This window comes from Rasamsonia emersonii (genome assembly GCF_000968595.1).
Source record: "Rasamsonia emersonii CBS 393.64 chromosome Unknown ctg1118621762332, whole genome shotgun sequence".
NCBI lineage: Eukaryota > Fungi > Ascomycota > Eurotiomycetes > Eurotiales > Trichocomaceae > Rasamsonia > Rasamsonia emersonii.
Window position 1 is genome coordinate 16517 of NW_013562580.1, and position 21916 is coordinate 38432.

A 21916-nucleotide genomic window follows, 5' to 3' on the forward strand; every position below is an offset into this window, starting at 1 on the left:
GGAGAGTTGTCCATTTGCATCTTTTTGAAACTCCAAACCCGGGCCACCAATCCAATTGCATAGGTATATACCATCATCACTAACCATCAGAGTCATATCGATCGTTTGAACAGAGACGATACACGCTCAAAAAAGTCATCTGTCATCATAACGCAAGGCCGGTCCCATCACCGGTCCAGCGGTAGAGAGCAAGCACTTCTCGTCGGCGTTGTTGCTGCTCGCCAAAATCTTCCGAGATCCGTCCGCGGACCTGCGCGAGAGCCGATCGCATGACCTTGCGGAAATTTCGCTGCGACGAGGTCAGAAGTCAGCACGTTATCAATTCCTTTGATAGTTTTGTCCCCCTCAAAAAATGCATACCTGGTACTCTGTATTCAGGGTTACGACACAAGCTTCGTGAGCACGGACAATCGTCTCGCACGCCTTGACCACGCTCGGACTGGCATCCCCTTGCAGCTTGTCCGCTGTCAGCAGCAGCAAAAAGCTCCCCTGCAAGAGGTAGATGCCAAAGAAAAACGGCATAAAACTCAGGTCGGGATCATATTCCAGGATGTCGGCCGCTGCCTCGGCCGCCTGCACAGCATGGCCCATGGCGGTGACAAACGATTCCGAGGAAATCCACAGGTCGTTGTCGTCGAACAGAGAGATCGGGTCCCATTTGCCGGTCAGCAGAATATGCAAAACATGCATAATGTGCGTTCCGTATGCAACAACCATCTTCGTCTGCATGAGCGACTCGTTCACTCGCGATCCCGCCGTACTGGTCGAGCGTCCAGACGGACTGACATGGTCGACAGACGGGCCGTCAAAACCCGCTTCAGCTTCGTTGCCGAGACCAAGACTGCTGGTATGACGAGCTTCGAACTCGCGCAAACTTTGCCCGTACACGTCGAGTTGGCGGGTTATTTCCGCCATCTGTCTCTCCCATTCACTGCTGTTTCGGAAATGCACGCCAAACCGAGGATGGTTGCGCGCATGATTCAGATCGACGATTTCGCCCAGAATGGTCATCAGCGGCAGGAAGTATCCAAACATGCTATGCCCCGTACATTCGATGGGCGGCCCGGCGCGCCGATACCCGGCGTTGGCGAAATCACCCGCCTGGAAGACATCGTCATTCATCGGCTGCAAGAGGCTCTCGCACTCTTTATCTAGCAGAGTCAGCGGTCGATTGTAGCAGAGTGCGAGGTGACGATCCATCACATAGAGCAGCCACCATATGCGTCTGCGTTCCTCGCGCTCTTCCTCGGTCACTTGCCCGGTTGTGCTGGCCGTACTGCCCGCCAGCGGGATCGCCGATTGCGTAGCATGTTGATCGACGTCACCGTCTCGCTCGTCTTGTCGGGGTTGAGACGCGGTGGGCGGCAGCTCTCGACCCAGTTTCAACTCCCGTGCCAGTGACCAGGCTGCGGCCCACCAGCGAACACTGGCAGCTTTGTACTCACTCGCCGATATGACCGTGGCCAGGTGGATGTAGGTGGCCACATCATCGATCGCTCCGGCCGCAGTGCTCTGAGCACCCAGCTGATCCATGGAGACACCAAATCCGCCCAGCGCGACACCGTTGATCACCATATTCGCTGCATAATTCGGGGAGGTCTCCCCAGGAGCTGGTCCGTGAATTAACGGACGGAGCAAACCCACGGTTACCTCCAACAGTTTCTGGCAGATGAGTCCGCGTTTGGACGGAGGAGACGTCAATAACGCTGCATCGCTCGTCTGAGCGGCGATCCAGAGCATGCTGGCCAGAAGAGCCGGACTACACACCCGGGGTCTAGTAGGATGCAGGAATGATTGCTTTCGAAAGACGTATCCGACGACGTACGGCGATCGCGGGAACATATGCGACGAGGACGTGCTGGCAAAGTAGAGCTCCAGAAGGTCACAGGCAAGCGATTCGGGAATGATGTGCCTTATATGCGGGAGAACCGGCTGCAGAACGGGATATTTCAAGGTGCTAGGAACACCAGTGGGCATATTAAATGATGGAAAGTTTGCAGGTGAGGGGGGCGGTAAGGAAAGCCATCCCGGCGACTGAGCGGGCGGGGTGAGTCCAATGAATGGTGCTGAAGCATCTTCGCCTAGCCGGTATCCGTTGATATTCGCATGATTCTGGTCCTGCGGATTCATCAAGCCATATGTACTGTTATGAAAACCGCTATTGAAAGTCTGAGGAAGTAAAGGAGGTGGTGGGGTGCGCTGATTCGAAGCAGACGAGGGCAAGGCCTGCAACGATCGCAGATCGGGCATCTGCATGGAGGAACGGTTCACGTCATGCAATTGCCCGTAGTCGTTCATGGGCAGATTTTCCATGCCTGCTGCCATCTGCGGTTGTGGTTGCGACGACGGTGTTTGCTGTGGTCGTGAATTGCTTGGCAGGTTGGCAACGCTCCGTGTCGGATCGAACGCCGAGTCGTATCTACCCTGGGCTTCTGGCGGGGATGATTTATCCGGAGACTCTTGACCATTCGTGGGGGCAGAGGCATCTCTCTCATTGGAATGAGCATTAGTCGTACTAGTCGCCGTAGTACTATTATTCCCCGCAGTAGCAGCGGCAGCGGCTTTGGCTGCTGCTGCCGCCAGGTCCTTTTTCGACGCTTTCCCACGCTTCTTCCGTTCTCGAGCATATTCGCAGGTCAGACCGAATTCTGCGACCGCCGTCAGCAATTGCGGGAGAGTCCTCCGACGCAGCATGAACCGAAGTATGAGTGGAACATCATACCTATGCAATGTGCGCACGGCTGCTGCCCATCGCATTTAGTCCGCAACTGATTACATTGATCGCAGGCGCGACTGATCCGCCGGCGGACGGGAGCTGAAGCTGAATTCTTGCGGACGCCGGAAGAACGTGCCTCGGTGACGGAAGTCCGGCGTACAGGGACCTTGAAACCAGCGGATTCCGATGCGGAGGAATGGTCCTTGAACTTCAGCACCTCATCGTGGGAAGAAGAACCGGCGTTAACTTCGGCCTGTCGCGTGAGTTGCAACTGCTCGAGAGCATACTGGGAACCCTCCGCCAGGGTGTCCAGGCCGGAAGTCTGCGACTGGGAAATCTGCGTAGAGGACGCCGCCGTGTCAGAGCCGGTGGGGAACGCGGTGTATGGATTCGTGAACTGCTGTAGCGCGGCAGACATGGTCTTTGGTCGATCAGGAAGATCGAGGTCGACATAGGCAGATACCAGCAGTAAAACTCACGGGCACATTGCCCAGTAATTTTTTCTTTTCTTCTTTTCTGTTCTTTTTTTTTTAATCCAACCACCAGCGGCACTCTCAACACAGCAAGGACAGAGAAATGGAGCAGATTCCTCCCAGCGGGGAGGGGAGGCGACGGACGTCTCCCCGCCAGGCCAAGGTCAAGGACGGAGGATCCGGGCAGGTTCGTCGGGAGATTACACGGTAACAGCCTAACGCGCAATGGAGATAACCGCCGACAGAAGCCAAAACGTGCGAGAATCTAATATTGGGGGGTGAGAGAGAATGAAAGAGGGACGTCGAGAGTCCAAAGAAGCGTGTGGTGGGGGTGAAAAAGAGAGAGAAGAGAGAGAGAAAGACCGGTAGCAGTTCTGAAGCCGAGACCGCGATTGCACGTCAACGAGAGAAGGATGAGTTTCAGTTCAGTTCAGTTCAGTCCAGGGCAAAGCTTCATCCCGTACCGACGTACCGACGCCTTGACTGTGGGTAAGCCACCGGTGGGCAGGCCGGACAGGACCGGACAGGCTGACAGGCCAGGACAGGCCAACGGGGTCGCCAATTTCCTGATTTTCTCAGGACAGGCCCCCCGGTCAGCAGGCGCTTACGGAGTACTCTTAGTGTGCAGTTCCCCAGCACTCTCCGTACGGGCTGCTCCAGGTATCTCCGGGGGAGGGGGCCGAGCACGCGCATGGTCCAGCGGAGGGATCGGGTCTTATTTTTTTGTTTTTTCGAGGGCGTCCCCAATGGGAAGGCGAACGCGGGGCGCTGTGGAGAGGCGGTGGCAACGCCACGCACGCGGGGAACCAACTGGGGAGCGATGCCGACGGTCGTCCATCAAACTAGGCCGTGACGGACGGAGCCATCGGTTCCTGGGAGCACCAGCAACCCGATTGAGTCTTGAGATCAAGTGACCGTTGCGATTCCCACGAGGCCAGCTGCCAGCAGCGACCGCGTAGGCTGCCGGATCGGCATGGAGGGCGTGCGCTGGCTGGTTCGCGCCTTCCCCGGCCTGAATTCACCCTTGCAGTCGGTGGGCGTTCGCGCCTTCCTTCGGCCGCGGGGAAGACCCTGGCCGCTGCGGCCCTGAGCTTGCCCCAGCACGGAAGGAGCGTCCATGCAGACGTTGAGCGATTGTATTTGTGCACAGGGAAGGAAGCAGCCGAGGAGAGCCTCTTCATCAGTGGCGCTCTTGCCAATCTGCCAGCGTACTCCGTATTCCTCGTTCTTGCCTTTAATTCAAGAGACAGGAGGATCTCACCGCTGAAAGACTGCAACCGGAACAGGTCGCATCACACCAACAAGTACACACACAAGTACTCAGTCGAGCACTCGTCACGAGCGATCAGGAGATGACTCTGGATTAATTATTATTATTGACGACAATCCCCGCGAGCCAACCTGATCGTCCTCCTCTCCTGCAATATTATTTGGCCCCTACTCTAAGTCTCTAACTCCGTACGTAACCACACCCCATCGATCCTGTTTTTGAAACTAGCCGTCTAGACTTGGCTCAGCCGATCGACAGCATGTCCTAATCGAAAATTGTTACTATATTCTGTGACTCTACTATCCCCCTTGACGGCGTGCAGCGTGCAGCGTGCTAGGTGGCTTCTTTTCGGTCGGACGGGAGGATCCGAACAAGACGATGACGCGGGGGGACACGGCACCACCACAAGGCTACCTACCTAGACAGACGGGATCAGCAATGAACAGCTCTCTCTCTGGTTAGCAGGTTGTTGGTTGGTTCCCTACCTAAATTAATAATTAATCGATTAATTAATCATCTACGCGGCTGCCAATCAGGTATTCGTAGCGCCCGGTAAGCTGACATAATATACTCCCAAGATGGGATGGCAGTAATATTACTCTATATTGCTGAGTGTACGACAGCTCAGGAAATACACACAAACTACGATTACGTTACGTTCATTTACCACGTGGCCAAAAGATAAGCGTATTGATTGATTTTTATTAATTGGCCGTATTTTCTTTCTAGATCTTCAATGACATGGGCTGGTCCTAATGATACATGCATGACTCTTCAAAACGGAATGTTCCCACATATACATACAGTACACGCCTCCAAAGAACGCCCATCACCCGGAATCATGTCCCGCAAACGGCAACAGTAGGCAAATATATATATATATATATATACAATGATGAGAAGAGGCGCTCGAGGAGGTTGTCGTTACATGCCACGAATCCCAAGATTGATGTCAGAACACAAGGGAATATACCGGCGGCATCGTAATGCCATCATAATAAGACAGGAATCAAAAATGGGACGTGAGAAATAATACATCGCATCGAAAAGAACCCCATTCGCTGGTGATGAAAGGTCCCACCCGAGAACAGATCACCCGTGCATGCACGCGGTCAAGAGAAGAAATATTTACTCTCCTTCAGTCGCTTGACATCAAAGTCTCCCTTCATGGGAACCTCTCGGAATTTCAGCGGAAGCCACAGCCAGACCATCTTCTTCCTCTGCGCCTGTTTCTTCTTGGGAGTCTCCGACTCATCCTCCTCGGCCTCGAGGTCTTCGGCCTCCATGTCCCGGCGACCCGGCCCCGCGGAGGCATTGGCCTCGGCATCACTGAGCTGATCGAACTCGGGGAACGGACTCGACACCCCGGTGTCCTCCTGGTCGGCATCGTCGCTACCGAAGGCTGCCCTCTGGGCGCTCTCCATGTCAGTGGGGATCGAGCCGACGGCAGTCTCACCCAGCGAGGCGGACACCGCCAGATCCTCATCCTTCCCCCCCATCGCCTCAAAGATGCTGGCCGGCGTCACCATCGCACGGCCTCGTTCCTGCAGTTCCGGATCCTCGGACCGGAGCAGAGTCTGCCGCCGATGTTCTTCCAACAGCTCGTGCAGCTGCTGAGCGATTCCCTTCTTTCGGATCTTGGTAATCGCTTTTCCAATCCGCGACTGCAGCGGCACCTTCGCCAGGAACAAGTGGCCCGCATAGCGCACCCGGAATTCCGACGCCAACCGCTTGATGATGTCGTCGGAATGCATGCGGATGAAACAGTCCCGAAGGACAGCGTTCATCACGTCAACGTCGCACGCATGCGTCCAGAACGAGTCATGGACGGCCGAGAAGGTCAAGCCTCGCCGATCACATTCGATTGCGGAAAGCATCATGTGAGTAGCATCGAGCGAGTGAATGAAGTTCGGTGGGAAGGCCTGCAGCTGCTTGCGCTTGGAAACAACCCCGTCGGCCGTTGGATCCTGGATACTGAGGTCCTGCAGACTGGTGTGGATACGGCGAGTCTTAACGGAGCGATACGGCTGGACGACAGGCAAGCCGAGGGGTGTGGTCCAGATAATGGTAGAGCGAAACATCTTCAACGGGTTGTACTCCCTCGCCTGAGTTTTCTTGTTAGATGTCACATCAGGATCACCTTCCAGAACCTCCTTTGCGAGCTCTTCGATCTGGGCCGGGGAGAGTGACGTGCTGATTCGACTGGCACAGTCGCCCAACCAGTACTGGATACTGTGGGCTCCGCTGAAGATAGAACCGAGGGCACTGAAAATACATCGAGCGATATACTTCGCACATTCGTTGACCGGTTGAAGATCCGGGTAGTGTTCGACCAGCTGTCTCTTGACCTGCCTCATGGCGCCGATGAAGGTGACGCCGTAGACATTGGTCATCACGGTCTGCTTGACAATCTTGCGCTTGATTTTGCCCTCGAGAATCTTGGCAATCTCATTGCCCTCCGCGGCGTCACGCGCGACTTTCTCCTTGACCCACTCTGCCACGCCTGTGTACACGTCGGATGGGCGATCGGAAGGTTCCAGGTTGACCTGTTGGGCGCCCTGGACATCTCCACCGAGCGCAGCGTAGTGCTGAAGCCCGTTGCATGACCCATCCTGGTGGATCGGTAGTCGAGATGGATACTGTGTCGGATCCGGGTGCCGGAGGGCGTTCCTCAGCTCGCAGCATGCTGCGAGGCATTGCCATGGGTCCTCGGCTCCAAGGAACCATCGCCTACCATGCAACCCGTTGTTGGCCGAGTCGAGGATGTCGTCCAGGTGCTCCATGGTGAAAGCTTCTCGTTCTTGAAGGCTGGCCTTGTCAAATCCATAGACGTTCGCGAGGTGGATCTTCAGCCATCTCAACCCCGACTCACCGAGCGGCTTGCCCTCTTTGAAGAGCAGCAGAGCCCGAGCATTATCCGCGCCCATTTGATTCAGGTAAGATGGAAGTGGATAAGCTCGACCCCGGAAGTCCAGGTTGTGAGGCAAGTAGAAGGTCTCATTTCGAAACGTGCGAGCGATCTCCATCTGGAAGTTCATGAAACACCTCGACGAATGAAGACCCGCCCTTTTGTTCTCGATTTGGCGAACAGCACGGCTCCACTGGATCCGCGCTTCATGGTCGTCTTTCGCAGGCTCGGGGGGATAAGGAAGATCAGGCTCCAGAGGCGGGATCTTGGCGATGGCTTCGCCCGAGTTCCACGCTTCGAGCATGACGTCGAACACGTCCTGGTTAATGACCCATGCCGTCTTCCCAAGAACATCCAGACCAGCACGGATCTGCTCAAGCCCGCCGTTTGCGAGAGCCTTCTTTACGTAAAGCTCCTGAATGTGATCACCCGGCGTACAACGCATGATTTGACTTTGGTGGGCCAGGTATCCTCCTTCTCGGAATCCAGTCCACGGCCTGGGTTCGGCCAGCATAGGCATATGGCGGGCGATCAAATGCGTCGGCGGTTCGCGAAAGAGCTTCCCGCTCACTTCGGGATGCAGATGGATCAAGCCAACCCGCCTCCCTCTGAGCACTTCGTACGAGTGTTGAAAAGCGGGTTGCAAGGTCGTGGTCCGCTTCTTAGTCTCGGGATGTTCCGTGGTCACAGGGACTTTGGCAACATCGAAGAGGAGAGCCATCAAAATGCCTCCCACTTTCGCGTGGACCCTGACTGGCCACAGGATAGAAGGCTTTGATTCCTTCACCTGCTGCACTAGGGACTGCCATTTCCCACGCCCTGCTCTCTGTTTCCGAGTCTCGAGCATCTTGGCAATCATGTTCTGCCGCCGGGTATCATCTTGCTTGGCCTTCCGTAGCACCTCTTCCGCAATCAATTCATCCTGGATTTCTCTGCCGAGAGTCGTCACGATCGACGAAAGCTTCAACCCTTTCTCGACACCGCCCTGGCTGAAAATGTGGACGAGGTGGAGGATAGTAATAGCAGCGAGTTTCTCAGGGTCCATAGATCGCAGGTAGACACCATACTCGCGACGCTCCCTGTGCGCAATCGAGGGCGACGAGCCTTCCTGCTCGGCCTCAGCCACGAGTTTTAACTCCTCGTGGATCTTGGAAACGAGATCGGAATGCCATTGGTTTATCATCGGACCCAATTTCTTGCCTCCGCCAGACGTATCGAGACCAGACTTTCTCATTTGTTCCATCTCGTAACGCCAGCGATCGACAGCCGACTGAATTGCTGTCGCCTCCAGCCGCTGCTGTCGCATTTTTTGATATGATTTGATTTTTTCCGGGTCCGAAGTGTCAACATCCGGCGCACGTAGAGGATCAACGGTACCAGACAACACCGAAAGCGTTTTCTTTAAAGACTTCAACCCCTGGCCCTTTTGCTCCACCGGGCGGACAGGGGTAGGTTCGGTCTCGTTATTCCCAGGCAGTACCTGCAGTGAATCTTCTTCCATGTTGCCCATTGCTACTCGCTGCAAGTCTGCAGCGCAGATCTGTCACAAGAAGTCAATTGCAAGACCACTTCAAGAAAAAAAAAGAAGCGCTTCACCTACCTCTGACAACTCGCCCAGCTCGAGCTCAGATAAAACCGGAAGCCCGAGGACATCCTCCTCGACTCCATCATTCTTAGCCATTTCCCAATACCTCCGGACCGTCCGATCACGCCTAGAGCCGTGTAGCATGCGCAACGCCATCCGGATCATGATTGCGTACGTCGTCGCATTTGGCTTGACAGAAGCCTGCGGCATCCTCACCTCGAACCACTTTTGCAGCGGCCAGGTCAGTTCAGTCTGCCTGTTCACGATCATATGTGAAACCATCGCCTCCAAATATCGATTGTGGAGATCCAAGTACTCGGGCGAGCCCGGAGGGTAGAATTGCAACAGACGAGTCAATAGACTGCCGGCACGTTCGAATTTGCCAACTTTGAGTGAAACGTCAAAATTGGCAAGCATCTCCGACGCATCACCTCCAATGCCATTGATTTTCCGGAAAACTTTCGGTTTCGTCTGTAAGGAGGTCTCCACTATGACGATGGAAGGATCCCTGGAGTTGAGATGCGAAGAAAATTCAGAGGGGACCCATCGTACAGAAGAAGAGTCATTGTTGGAAGCGGTTGGGTAATGAATATCCTCGAACAGATTCTGGCGACCAGGCTCGATGATGGAATTGTCTGTAGCAGTGGCCAAGCTCCGAGTAGAGAGTAAAGATGGTCGGCGGCGGCCAGGCTCGTTGGAAGTCGAGGGAGCCGGACCGCTCATCGACTCCGGCCGACTTGATTGGAAATGGAGTCTCGATGCCGCTGGACACAGCCAGGGCAGGGATAGCTGCTCGGCTGATTGGCGTAAATGATGAAACACATTTCGGCGACGAGCTGCTCGAGGTAGCATGGCTGTAGAACGGAAGGTTGTTCGGACGTCGACCGGGAGAGGGAGAGGACGGGTATTGAGGATGCAATGCGCGAAGTAATTAGATAACAATTATACAGAGGACAACTTAATTATACACATTCAGAAGGAACAAGAACAGAAAAAGATGCAGAACAAAAAAGAGAATGACTGCCAGAAGGGGAGAGGGAAGAGAATCGAGAGACGATCGATCCTCCAGCAACCGACAACCTCTCTCACGACCGGGAGTAAGGGAGAGTCCAGGGCTCTCTCTCAATCAATGACCTGAACTTCCAAGGAAAAAAAAAGAAACCTCCTTCTACAGTGGAAAGAGAGGAGGAGTTGAAAGAAGGAAGACAGGCAGTGTTGGTTCTGGGGGTTGAGAGATTCCGGCTAGGAAAAAAGGAAACATAACCAAACTGCCAGAGCTGCGGGAGCAAAATCTACCCGCGAAAAAAAGATAGCCTGTCGCGCGACACCCCCCGGGGCCCGATAAAGTCACGTGACATCACAGGTTATCCACTTCCCCTTTTTTTGCCCTTCGATGGCATTCGCTGCTCCACCGCAGCACCAGCCACCAATAATGAGCGGTGAATTTGTGAGTTGTGATTGATCCTCGTTCGACGGAGTACTCCGCTGTTTGAGAGTCGTCAATATACCAACAATCCTCTTTGCCGTTGCTACTGCTGAGTGAGCAATTAATATTAATACGGTACGGACCATAGTATGCATGGGTACGGTACAGACTCAATCCTCTCCGCCGCCACCTGGTTGACCTCCACCCATGGTTTCCTGATAAACAAAATTCTGAAAGAACGGCAATAATAGATTGAGCAATACAGGTCACGGTGAGAGCATGCTTATCACCTAATTCATTAGTGTGACAAGCCTTTGAATAGAGCAAGCGCAGTACTCTGTATATGCATTCGATGACAGGATAAAGAGTAAATGCACACGATAATGTGGGCAGAAGAAAAGGTTCTTTCCGAACTCGGTTCTATTTAGCTTCTACAGCATAATACACAGTCAAGAGAATGGAAAGCCTCTCTGATAAATATCATTAGAAGTAGCCTTCAAACATAATCGGTCTATTGCATCCCTCGTTGATAAGTGCTTAGACATTATCGTGTCTGAAGAAGCGGGTATCGTGTCTATCGTCTTATCGCCGTTCTTGCAGAAGGCGAAGGAAAAGAAGAATGGGAGAGATCTCCTGCGACAGTCCTAGGCTTCGTCAATCACCCTTCTCCAGCCTCAGCTGTGGCGCGCTTTTGCTTCTTCCGATTCTGCTTCATTGCCCATCCCGTCAGCTCCGGGTGAGCCGGATCGACTCGTGGTGCGCTCATCTCATCAAGATAATCTTCGCCGTCGATCGCCGATTGGAGTTGTGGTAGTTCCTCGGGGTTATTATGGATCATGTAGTTCTCGTACGTGAACCACGCTTCCTCCGTCTGTTCAAAACCACATTAGCATCGATCTGTTCTCACCGCTGTGGGGATCTTTTTATCTCTTACCTCAGCGTCCACCCATTCATAGGACTCCCACTTCTCATCCTGCATTTTCTTCAAGAGTTCGATATTGCCTGCCACGATGGCTTCTCCGCCTTCTGCCGACTTGACCTTCACATCAATCACCCGTGCTTCGGCATCTCTTGGCGCAGCCTCCTCATCCCCGTCTCTTTTGGCTCTGGCCGGCTCTTGCCTTGGTAAGATCTTCAGCAGCATCGAGATGATGAAGTTGGGGTCGCAATTGGACGACAGCAGAAACAGGCGAAAGATAGAGATTTTCTGAAAAGCAAAGTCGAATTAGCCGTGAACTAAACGAGCGAGTAAAAGAGAGACATACTTCCACGGAAGGCCCCTAGCATGTAAAGCGGATCACCGTCTTGAGGATTCTTTATCATCCCCCCCAAAGTCTGCACCTTCAATAGCGACTTTGCTTGGGGCTTTCCCGTCTTCTCGTCATCCACCATGTCCACATCCTCGTCTTCGACCTTCACCCTCGCCGCACCGCTAGACGAATTGAAGCCTCCGGCCAGTCCGTACGCCCCGCCTTGGTTTGTGGCGCGACTACGCTTCAAGGCCTCTCCGTACTTGAGACCTTTGCTCACATCGTAGTTCACCTGGGTGTTGATGGGAACGTCAACCTCGACAAGCCCCGTCTTTGGCTTGAGCCGGAATACCGTGGGCTTTTGCCCGTTCCGTTCATCGTAAGCATGGCCTGTCGGGCGGTCGACGTATTGTAACACATAGCGCGAGATCTGTGAGTCGGTGAGGTAGACATCGTAGGAGGCCACGATAGGATCGGAGGAAGCCATTTTTTTGTCAATTGACTGATTGAATGGTTGGTTATCGACAGGCAAGTTGCCAGGACGAGCGGGAGTGGGAAATCCGAGTTCGACGGAAAACTCGAAGCGTTGTCGCACTCCGAACAGGAAACTTCAAACGTCAACCTGACTGCATGCTAGTCAAGTAGATACCTGGCAAGCAGATGACGGAGAAAAATGCAACAGCCTATTTTATCGGACGTTGCCCGTCCATATAATTAATCCCAATGAATTGGGACTGACTGCTGCATGCACTGGTTGGTGCGGGGATGACAGATGAATGAGCTTAGGTGCCCAGGTGCCTTTTTTTCGGAGAGCTTATCGATAAGCCCGCGTCCACTCGCCACACATTAAAACTACCGCATTGAAGGCACAGCCCGGCATTGGTTTGCATCAAGAATCGTTTCGTTTCCGCCAATAAAAGTGTTCATAATATCGAAGTTGCATAATCCGCTGCGTTTACTACTACAGTTTCACTGCATGATTGGAATGCCATTTCAAGGTAGAATACACAAGCTTTAAATCCACTGCATTCGCAAAAGGTGGAAATTACTACAGATTGAACAAAATACAACGCAATATGAACAGTACATACTGTACGAATCCTTACTGTCAGCGCCTGGAAGTCCTAAGTGGTAGCGATCTCACTCGTGAAAGAGAATGTATGTACGGAGTACAGTACAATACATACAAACAAGAATTCGAACAAAGCAATCATGCAGAAGCATTCATAATCTGGGCTCTGCATCTCATGTGAAACTCATGTACAGTACATACATACATACATTCGACGCAAGAGCTAAGCTCTATCTAAGTACAAGGAACCAGGTTTCATACATTTCATACAAGTGAAACAATTTAAAAAAAAACAACATGAACATTCAACAGTCTAAATACGACGAAAACATCAATCGAACTAACCAAGGGTGACTATGCTTTTTTTTTCTTAGTTTTGTTTTGTAATAGATGCTGCGCAATGCCATAATTTACTCCTCTTCTTCAGCGACCTAAAAGAATTATTAGCCATATGAAACAGAAAAAAAAAGCAAGAGATACGAATGGCCAAACTTACCCCTTCGTGGAAGTTCTTCCCTTCCGTCGTCTCCTTGATAATACCGGCGCGAATGCACCAGTCACCAAACCTCTCGGGCGTCTCGCCATCGGTCTTGCGCTCAAGCGCATATCGCTTGAGGAGACCCTTCATGATGTCGAGGATCTCATCCTCCTTGATCGACGACCTGTAGAGTTTGTTGAGACGCTGACCGTGATAACCGCCACCCAGGTACATGTTGTAAGCGCCGTATGCCTTGCCGACAAACGCGACTTCGGCAAGCCATGGTCGTGCACATCCGTTCGGGCAACCGGTCATCCGCATGACGATGCTATCCCTGGACAGACCATTCTCCTCAAGTGTTGCTTCGAGTTTCGTGATGAGAATCGGCAGGTACCGTTCAGACTCGGCCATGGCAAGACCGCAAGTAGGGAAAGCCACACATGCCGACGAGGACAGACGGAGTCCGCTGAAGGAAGTGTTGTCGAGCTTGTACTTGGCCATGATAGACTTGACAGTAGGAAGATCAGCGTCCTCGATATTCGAGAGGATCAAATGCTGGTTGCCCGTCAGACGGAACTCGCCCTTGTTAAGCTTGGCGAGCTCGCGCAGACCAGTCCGCATGGGGAAATCGGCGGTATCTTCAACACGTCCGTTCTCGATGAAGAACGTGAAGTGGTTCAAGCCCTTCTCATCTTTCTGCCAACCGAACGTGTCGATATTGGACACGAACTTGAAGGGACGAGGCTCCGCGAAGCCCAATCCTTCCGGAAGTAAGGCCTCCACCTTGGCTTTGAACACATCCAGGCCCATGTCGTCGATGGTGTACTTTAGACGGGCGTGCTTACGGTTCTTCCGGTCACCGTGGTCACGCTGCACAATCATGATCTTCTCACACACAATGTGAGTCTGGTCGGCGGGTACAAAGCCGAGCATAGACCCAGTTCGAGGATAGGTCTTCTTGTTGTTGTGAGTCACACCCATACCACCACCCACGAGAACATTGAAACCTTCCAGGTGCCCATCAGCTCCCTTGATGGCAATGAGACCAATGTCGTGAGCGTAGACGTCCGTATCGTTGTGAGGAGGTATGGCGATCGTGATCTTGAACTTCCTGGGAAGATACGTTGGCCCATAAAGAGGTTCATGATCCTGAACTGCATTACCCGCAACTTGGACCTTGTTGTCATCGTCGTCTTTCAGCCATATCTCGTGATAGGCCGTGGTGGATGGCAGGAGGTGATCGCTGATCCTCTTCGCGACAGCATGACACTCACGATGAAACCCGGACAGCTCGGGAAGAGAACTGCACATAACATTACGGTTGACGTCACCGCAAGCTGCGAGAGTGGTCAACATGGCCTTGTTGATGGCGCGCATGGCTGCACGAAGTTTGCCCTTGACCACTCCATGGAACTGGAATGTCTGTCTCGTTGTGAGCTTCATGGTTTCATTACCGTACGCGCTGCTGATGGCATCCATCTGCAGCCATTGAGACGGCGTCGCAACACCTCCAGGGAGACGGCAACGGATCATAAAAATATATTTCGGCTCCAGACCCTGAGCCTTGCGCTCCTCTCGGACGTCACGGTCATCTTGCATGTAGGTTCCATGGAACTTGGTCAGCTGTTGGTCGTTAGGAGAGATGGCGCCAGTGCTCTCATCCCGGAGACCTTCCGCGATAGTTCCTCGGAGATAGTTGGACTGAAGCTTGATGTCTTCATTTGTCAATGGCGGAGGTTCCTCCGGCACGCCTTCGACTTTATCAACGCCGAGAGCCTGCCAGAGGCGGGGCTCCCATTCGTTGTAACCAGTCTGGTAACCATCTGGGTCCTGGTCATCGCCAAGGCCAAGGTCCGTGAGCTTCCGACCACCGAGGAATGAAATCCTGGCGTCAAGATCTTTGGCCGGCTTGTTGTAGTAGATCTTATCCTCCTTGCGAGGCCAGTAGTGGCTGTCACCCAGACCGAAAACGGAGTACTTAATGGTGGACAGGTCGAGATCACCGGAGGTTCTCACGACCTCCCAGAATGCACGGCCATTCTGAGGGAATTCTCCCTGACCCGCAGTGCTAGTAATGAAAACCACATTTTCCTCCGTGGGGAGATCTTCAATTGGGTAGTCATCCATGGCCATGACCATGGTCTTCAGACCTCTCGCACGACCGCGGTTGCCCAAACGCTTGGCGAGGCTCTGGGCGTTGCCGTTGTCAGACGCAAAGAGAATGGTCAGAGGAGCCCCATAAAGCCCTTCCAGCAGCTTCTCATATGAGTCCTTGGCTTTGCGCTTCTGAAGAGCTCGGACTTCAGTGCCATAGGACCCTGAAAGGTTAGAAGCGAATTTCGGATGACGCTTCATGAGCTGCGTCAGCTGGTTGTCTCTGCGGAGGAACTCCTCAAGCTCCCGTCTGATGCGTTCCGAATCAAGAGAGAATTTCGGCTCGCTGTTCTCGTCTTTGCCTGGGTTCCATCGGTACAATGGCCAGTAGCCGAGATCCACAGCCTTCTTCGTCTCCTGAAGGACGGTCAACGGGGAGTCGTTCTCCTTGTAGTAGGGCAGGTAGGCCACAATAACTGAGGGACCCTCGAATTGATCAGCCTCAGCCATAGCCTGCAGGACCTGCGAGTAGGAACCATAAACAGCCACGGAAGCCACATAGGCGTTACCAAAGTTCATGGCGTACAGGCCAATGTCCTTCTTCCTCCGCGAAGCATCGGCAGCGGCGTGCTCTGAGTAGGGCTGCGAATCAATGATGAGCATGTTGACATTCGCTCCCGACGCGAGGACGTGATGAACACCAGAGTTGCCAAGGTCGTAGGCCCATGCATCAGAGCCGATGAGCCACTGTGATTCCTTGTAGAAGAGCTGCTTCGATTCCAGGAGTTGTTTGGCCACTTTCGATCCATCAGTGGTCAGACGAGCAATGACATCAGGAGCAAGGCTGTTGGCTTTGGCCGGGTCTCGAGCGCTCAAAGCCCACCGAGACAACCATTTCTTTGGTGTATCGGTGGCAAAGCTGTTAGATTTGGCCGCCTCCTCAACTTCGGTGATGAACCGTTCACGGTGCTCCATTCGGGCAATCAATGAACCAAACCCGTACTCAGGGCTGGCAGCAACCGTCGCAGAAATACCAGCATTGTTCGAACCAAGTTGATTGGCCACGTACAATCGGTTGCCGAACAGCTGCTCGAGAATCTTAATGTAGGCGTTTTCGAGGTGGGGCTGCTCGATGCTTGGCTGAGGAGCAGACTCCTTGTGCTTGCCAATCTCCAGGTTCTGGATGGGAGACTCAGACTCGAGGTTGTAGAGAATGCCCCGCAACGCTTGAACAGCCGTAGATGGCTCAACGTATCCAAGTCGGTATGCAACAAGACGCGGCGGCTTAGTTTGACTAGGCGACGTCGTCAAACTCGACAGGAGATCCAAAAAGGAGGGACCCCACTTCGTAGTCTTGCGAGCTTGCTCCAACACCGCAATTCTCTCAATAGATCTCGGGATTAGGTTCGAGATCTGGCTTCCGACCCACGGACGGTACAGACGTGCGGTGATAATACCCACGTTCCCAATATCGGTCTTAGCTTTGTCTTGCTCGAGGGCATCAACAAAAACTCCAGTGGAGCCGAAGATGAAGATCGCGAACTTCGCATTCTCAGGTCCAGTATACTCAATGGTCCGGTAATGCCTTCCAACGGTTTCGAAGAGGACGGTCCAGATCTGTGAGGTCAAGTTGAATATGTCCGCCGCGTTGACAGGACGGACACCAGAACCGTCAACACTTGTGGCCGAAGAGCTGACAGCATGGCTGTCAGTACTGCTGTCCCTCCTGGAGGAGCCAACAGACGAGTTATCCTGGCTGGTGGCCGAAGGCGTCTTGGACGGGGAAGAAATCGCGGCAGCAGAGGCAGCAGCCTCCACAGCTGGAGACTTCTCTAGCCCGACTTCAGGGACCACCGCAACCCGCCCAGAATCAGCATAGAGAGTCGGCTCCTCGGCACCAGAAGTATGAGAAGCTCTGGCACCGTCCAGATCGAGCACCTTCTTGACGACCTCGACATCCTCCACGGAAATCGCATCATCATCCGCCGAATTCGCCGGGTCGAAGAAGTGAATGACACCCTTTCCCGATTTGAGCGCCAGAGCATGGGCGGTCAGGGCAATATCTTGCGCTTCTTGCAGCGTCTCGGAGTGAAGGAACGCAAAGCCACACTGGCGTATCGAGCTGATAACGGAGAAGTCTGGGAAGGGCGACGACTCAATGGCGACGTGGATCACGATGGGGTAGTTTGCCAGACGGTAAAGGTGTGTAATGGCATTGAGGAGCACGGAAGAAGTGGTCGTAATCGACACGGTCTTGCCCGACTGCAGAGGATGAAAAGCAGACAGAAGAGGATCTTCATTGTATCGAACTGCTCGCACCTGGTGTGGTTATTAGCGACTGAAGTAGAGCCGAACAGAATTCAAGGGGATCCTTACCTCTGGCGAGCCCTTCGACACAATGCTGCTGGCATTGCGCTCCTTCAGATCCCTAAGAGTCTTGGAGAACTGAGAGTCCGTCTGCAGAGACGGCTGAACAGAAAGAACAACATCGCTGGCAAGATATGCGATTCTCGCCACTATTCATTTTGATCGCAGCTGTCAGCCCACATGAACCGCCAGGGCCCTAACCCATGCGACCAACGCGCATAGTCGAACACAAACAAATAATTGATTATCAACAAAAAAAAAAGGACATTTAAAAGAGACGCAAGACTTACCAGCTTGGCCCGCAGTTTTAATGGACCCCATACTGACGGACGCAGGCAGCGCTTCTCAAACTGCAGCGTAGAAGGGGTGGAACTATATCTAGCGAATCAAGGGCCGCGGTGACGGCATGTATTCAAATCGAATGCGTTGTGACAAGGAAGGGCAGCGACACAACACCGACGGTGAGCAAAGGGAAAAGGAAAGAAAAGAACTTTTTGACAGAAATAATACTCCTCTCAGCGACGCTTAATTAGCCAGTCCATCACGGGGTTGAGGGGACAGCGAAAAAATATCCTTGCGATGCAGTCAGCGCGCTCTTCCGGCCTGTCCCCGGGTTAGATCATCTCGATTTTGATTGGCTGTTGATCACGACATCGATGCAAACAGCAAATCCCGGGGCATGCAAACATGCCCTTCCGGGATACCATGCGGGGTCCCGTGACGACGAGATCGGAGGGCGACCGGCGTTGCTGTCCATCACCGGGCTATTTTTTTTTCTTACTTGTTCTTTTGCTGGTGATCTCGTCGCTAGAAGAGTAAGATTGTCCAAATTGAAAGAAGTAATTCAATTGGAAATGCCTGTATGACTATGTTTGCAAAACGCGCCAGAGGCATAGATGATATAGATGATTTCTGACAAGTGTTTTGCATCATCCACACCCAATAACTACGTGATTGTTTTCTCCGCACGAGAGAGTGCCCCTCGGTCGAGAAAACCATTGGGCTGTAGAGGGCTACTACTGGCGTTGGCCATTAATGCCCTACTCTCGGTCGAGAAATGAATAATCGCGCCACTAGTAGGGCCGGATCTGTCAGGCAGCATGCGGGGGTAAGAATTTCCCCCAACGGCAATTGAATAATGTCAAGACCTTAGAGGCTAGCATTGCAACTCTTACTGAAATAAGACAACCCCTGCGAAGAAAAATAATACCAAGATACTATCGCTTATCCGCTGATGATATTTGCCTATCCAATGGCATAGTATTTATTTCCGATATAGATATATCACAGAATACCTATCCAATAACGATCACCTGTGACGCCAACCAGTTTCGGCAAGAGCCCAGCGCGCTATAAATACGGCACACGCTGTTCGCGACCTCAATTGGTCGAGTTACTGCCCTGAAAGACGACCAGCAAGAGTCATCCCAAGAGCTTAATGCGGCATTAAGTGGCTGTTTAATCATAAGAAAGAGATGAGATAGCATATAAGCGCCTGTAACCGATCCGTTTCACAACACCCAGGCCAGCAACGATACAAGCCCTATAAAGAATCACGCTGGAAAGAAAGAGAGAGAAAGAGACAGAAAGAACATAGCTGGAGTAGAATGATCTATGACCACACAGCCCATCCGGAAATAGCTATGTATCATGCGTTCAACGCACATGCTCCCGAATCCTCGACTAGCAAGGAAACGTGGGAGAGATAGATAGCGCACTTTGGTCGGGGGAGAAGATGGTTCAGGGAGTATTGTCAGGTAACGGCATAAAAAAAACGCGGCGGTGACTGGGACTTGGCCGGCTAGCCGCAGCCGAATTATCTGCTCTCACTCAAGTCCTGGAGTTTCACATTCATCCCGGGCTCTTGACTGTAGGCTGGTTGCTGCAATGAAGCGGCTTGAAGAGCCGCCTGGGAAGGCTGTGGAGGACCGGTGCCGGACCGGCGTCGTCTTTCCCTCTCAGCTGGCCCAGAGAGGGATAGATTGCTGCGCTTGCGGAATCTCCGACCGAATCCGTTCATCCAACTGAAATCTTCCTCCTCCGCTGAATCTGGACCAAGCCAGTAATCACGGAAGACGCTGGTCATGGCTCGACCAAGCACCCCCTGCCAGCCCTGGCCCTCAGGGGTGTGGGGGAGGAATGGGTCACGGTCGATATCAGCAGCACTAGCAATGGATGTGTTTCGGCTGTGGGTGGGCAGTTTATTATAACGCGGTTGTGAAGCATTCAACAATTGCTGGCGTAGAGCCTGCCTGGCAAATGCAAACATGACGAGAACGAAATATACCCGCACAAGCCACAGAGCCGCAATCATGACAATGCTCTCAAAGCTCTCTGGTTGCATCACACCATTGCCTAAGGTGGGTGTTCCATCAGCCCTTCCGCCAGAGCTTCCGGCGGGGGCACTGGCCGGGTAAGCAGCAACGACGGTGTCTTCCCCATCAGAGAGGACGTTTCCAGAGAACTGCACAGAAGATACATTGTACTTCGGACTGGTGAATCCTGCAGTCTCGCCGATGGTATCGGTGCCGAATCCAGAGGTAGGCGCATTGTGATAGTGCTGTGAGACGACAAGGAACCATGATACCCCAAACGCAGCGGTGTAGGCGGCATTGATGACCGTATCTAGGAGATAGAACCAAGCGAGACCCAAACACTGCAATGGCGACTGCTTTCGGATATGTGGAAAGAGAAACACCGTGAGGCCGAGGGCAGCAAGCGAGTAGATGTACATAGACAGCTGAACCGGGGACAGATGGTAGCCAGTCAACAAAGCAAGCAAACCGTACAGTCCGCTAATCTTGTTGAGGAGCAACGACAGCGTTATGAGAGAGGCCCCTGTCTGCAGACTCATCACACAGAGAAAACTCTGTGCCATCATGATTCTTGTCAGCAGATGAATAGAGCGAAAGCAGGCGAATCCTTCGCGGTGAAGGACGAGCTGGACTCAACGCACCTGTGGCCGCGGGATGCGGAAAAAGCGGCAACCCATCTTGTTGCCGCGGGGGACGGAAATATGAGGTGCTGAGAAAATACAGGGAGCGAAGAAGCGAAAGATCTGGGCATCCAGGTGTTGGCGTGAAGAGGAAAAGGTCAGCGAAAAAGGAAATGGGTGGTCGTGGTTCGGCAGACGACTGACCAGAGTCGAAGAGGCGGGCGCTTATGTTAACTTTTGAGGCGCCCTAAAACCCTTCTGCCTATCCCTAGCCGGGGCTGCCGGCCACTAGGGGCTCGGATGACGTCGTGCACCAACCGAATTGGCAGCATCTCACGTTCCACGCGAACTCTGGCCAAGATGATACTATAGCCCAATTATAAAGAATGCGAGTGCTGTATTGTCCCAGGTACTACGACATTGTCAATTTTGGTAGAATCGGGTTTGGCAGTGCGACCCGTACTCTGTGTTGCGAGGATTTAAGGCATCTAGTTTAAACTTTATGCATCAAGGATAACTTTGACACTAAGCCTAAGATAATCTGCATTATTTCAGCCACATCAGATACGAGGATCCCGTGATCTTAACGCTTCCCAGCTGATATTATTCTTATGTTTTTGCCTGAAATCAAACCTAGGGGGGACTTTTTTAGAGAATAGCACTAAATGAATCTGGCGAATACTCAAAGAAGCACAATAAACTAGCTGCAATTCTAACAAAAACCCCCTGTTAGGTAGGGATTATCGCTTCGCAAGTTGATCTACCCCCTGTCTCCGTGATATTATTGGTTGTCCGAAATTGGTTTGTTGAATTTCCCCAACGCTTACTCCGTACGGAGTGCTTTGGGTGTGACATATCGCTCTGCTCAAGCGACTGCAGAATTGAATCAAATATTAACTACGCACTCTATAAAAGAACCACCCACGAAAAGGGGCCCTCTAAGCTTGCTTGAATCCTAAGGTGGATATTTGCCAAACAATAGCTTGACGTTGGTCAATTCTCTCAAGTGGCGCAAGCAGACATCTTAGCAACCCATCACGCAGGGCAAGAATACGCTAGGGAAACAACAACATCAACAAACCATGCTTCTCTGCCACGTGAAGCCTGCTGACTTGATATTCAGTCACAAACGGTCTGCTTGTCGAACGGGATCATGGAAGAAGTTTGGTGACGCCTCGACAAAACATATCCAACGTTGCTATAAGAAAACGACAACACAAAGCATACGAACGCCCCAGTGCCCTTTTTCTCGGAGTGGCAATACGATTGTCGTCGATATTGAGCAGGAAAGCATGAAGAATCGAACTGAGAACCCGGATACAGACAACATTAGGGTTCAAAA

At 52.6% G+C, this 21916-nt stretch overlaps 5 protein-coding genes across 5 annotated transcripts; all 5 read right to left on the reverse strand.

Moving 5' to 3' along the window:
• Nucleotides 1–145: 145 nt before the first annotated feature.
• On the reverse strand, nucleotides 146–3134 carry T310_10006 (XlnR/XyrI; the record flags this gene model as incomplete). Its single annotated transcript, XM_013467557.1, has 3 exons — nucleotides 146–289; nucleotides 361–2648; nucleotides 2723–3134. 3 exons carry the CDS (start codon nucleotides 3132–3134, stop codon nucleotides 146–148), a joined length of 2844 nt encoding a protein of 947 aa, XP_013323011.1.
• A 2437-nt stretch (nucleotides 3135–5571) lies between these two features.
• On the reverse strand, nucleotides 5572–9804 carry T310_10007 (DNA-directed RNA polymerase; the record flags this gene model as incomplete). The annotated part of the gene is made up of 2 exons (XM_013467558.1): nucleotides 5572–8907; nucleotides 8968–9804. 2 exons carry the CDS (start codon nucleotides 9802–9804, stop codon nucleotides 5572–5574), a joined length of 4173 nt encoding a protein of 1390 aa, XP_013323012.1.
• Nucleotides 9805–11036: 1232 nt separating this feature from the next.
• T310_10008 (uncharacterized protein) lies at nucleotides 11037–12115 on the reverse strand (the record flags this gene model as incomplete). The annotated part of the gene is made up of 3 exons (XM_013467559.1): nucleotides 11037–11249; nucleotides 11313–11494; nucleotides 11644–12115. 3 exons carry the CDS (start codon nucleotides 12113–12115, stop codon nucleotides 11037–11039), a joined length of 867 nt encoding a protein of 288 aa, XP_013323013.1.
• A 995-nt stretch (nucleotides 12116–13110) lies between these two features.
• T310_10009 (Sulfite reductase (NADPH)) lies at nucleotides 13111–17960 on the reverse strand (the record flags this gene model as incomplete). The annotated part of the gene is made up of 4 exons (XM_013467560.1): nucleotides 13111–13131; nucleotides 13197–17591; nucleotides 17649–17788; nucleotides 17930–17960. The coding sequence occupies 4 exons, from the start codon at nucleotides 17958–17960 to the stop codon at nucleotides 13111–13113; spliced, it is 4587 nt and encodes a 1528-aa protein (XP_013323014.1).
• Nucleotides 17961–19455: 1495 nt separating this feature from the next.
• On the reverse strand, nucleotides 19456–20520 carry T310_10010 (uncharacterized protein; the record flags this gene model as incomplete). Its single annotated transcript, XM_013467561.1, has 1 exon — nucleotides 19456–20520. The coding sequence occupies one exon, from the start codon at nucleotides 20518–20520 to the stop codon at nucleotides 19456–19458; it is 1065 nt and encodes a 354-aa protein (XP_013323015.1).
• Between the last annotated feature and the right edge of the window lie 1396 nt (nucleotides 20521–21916).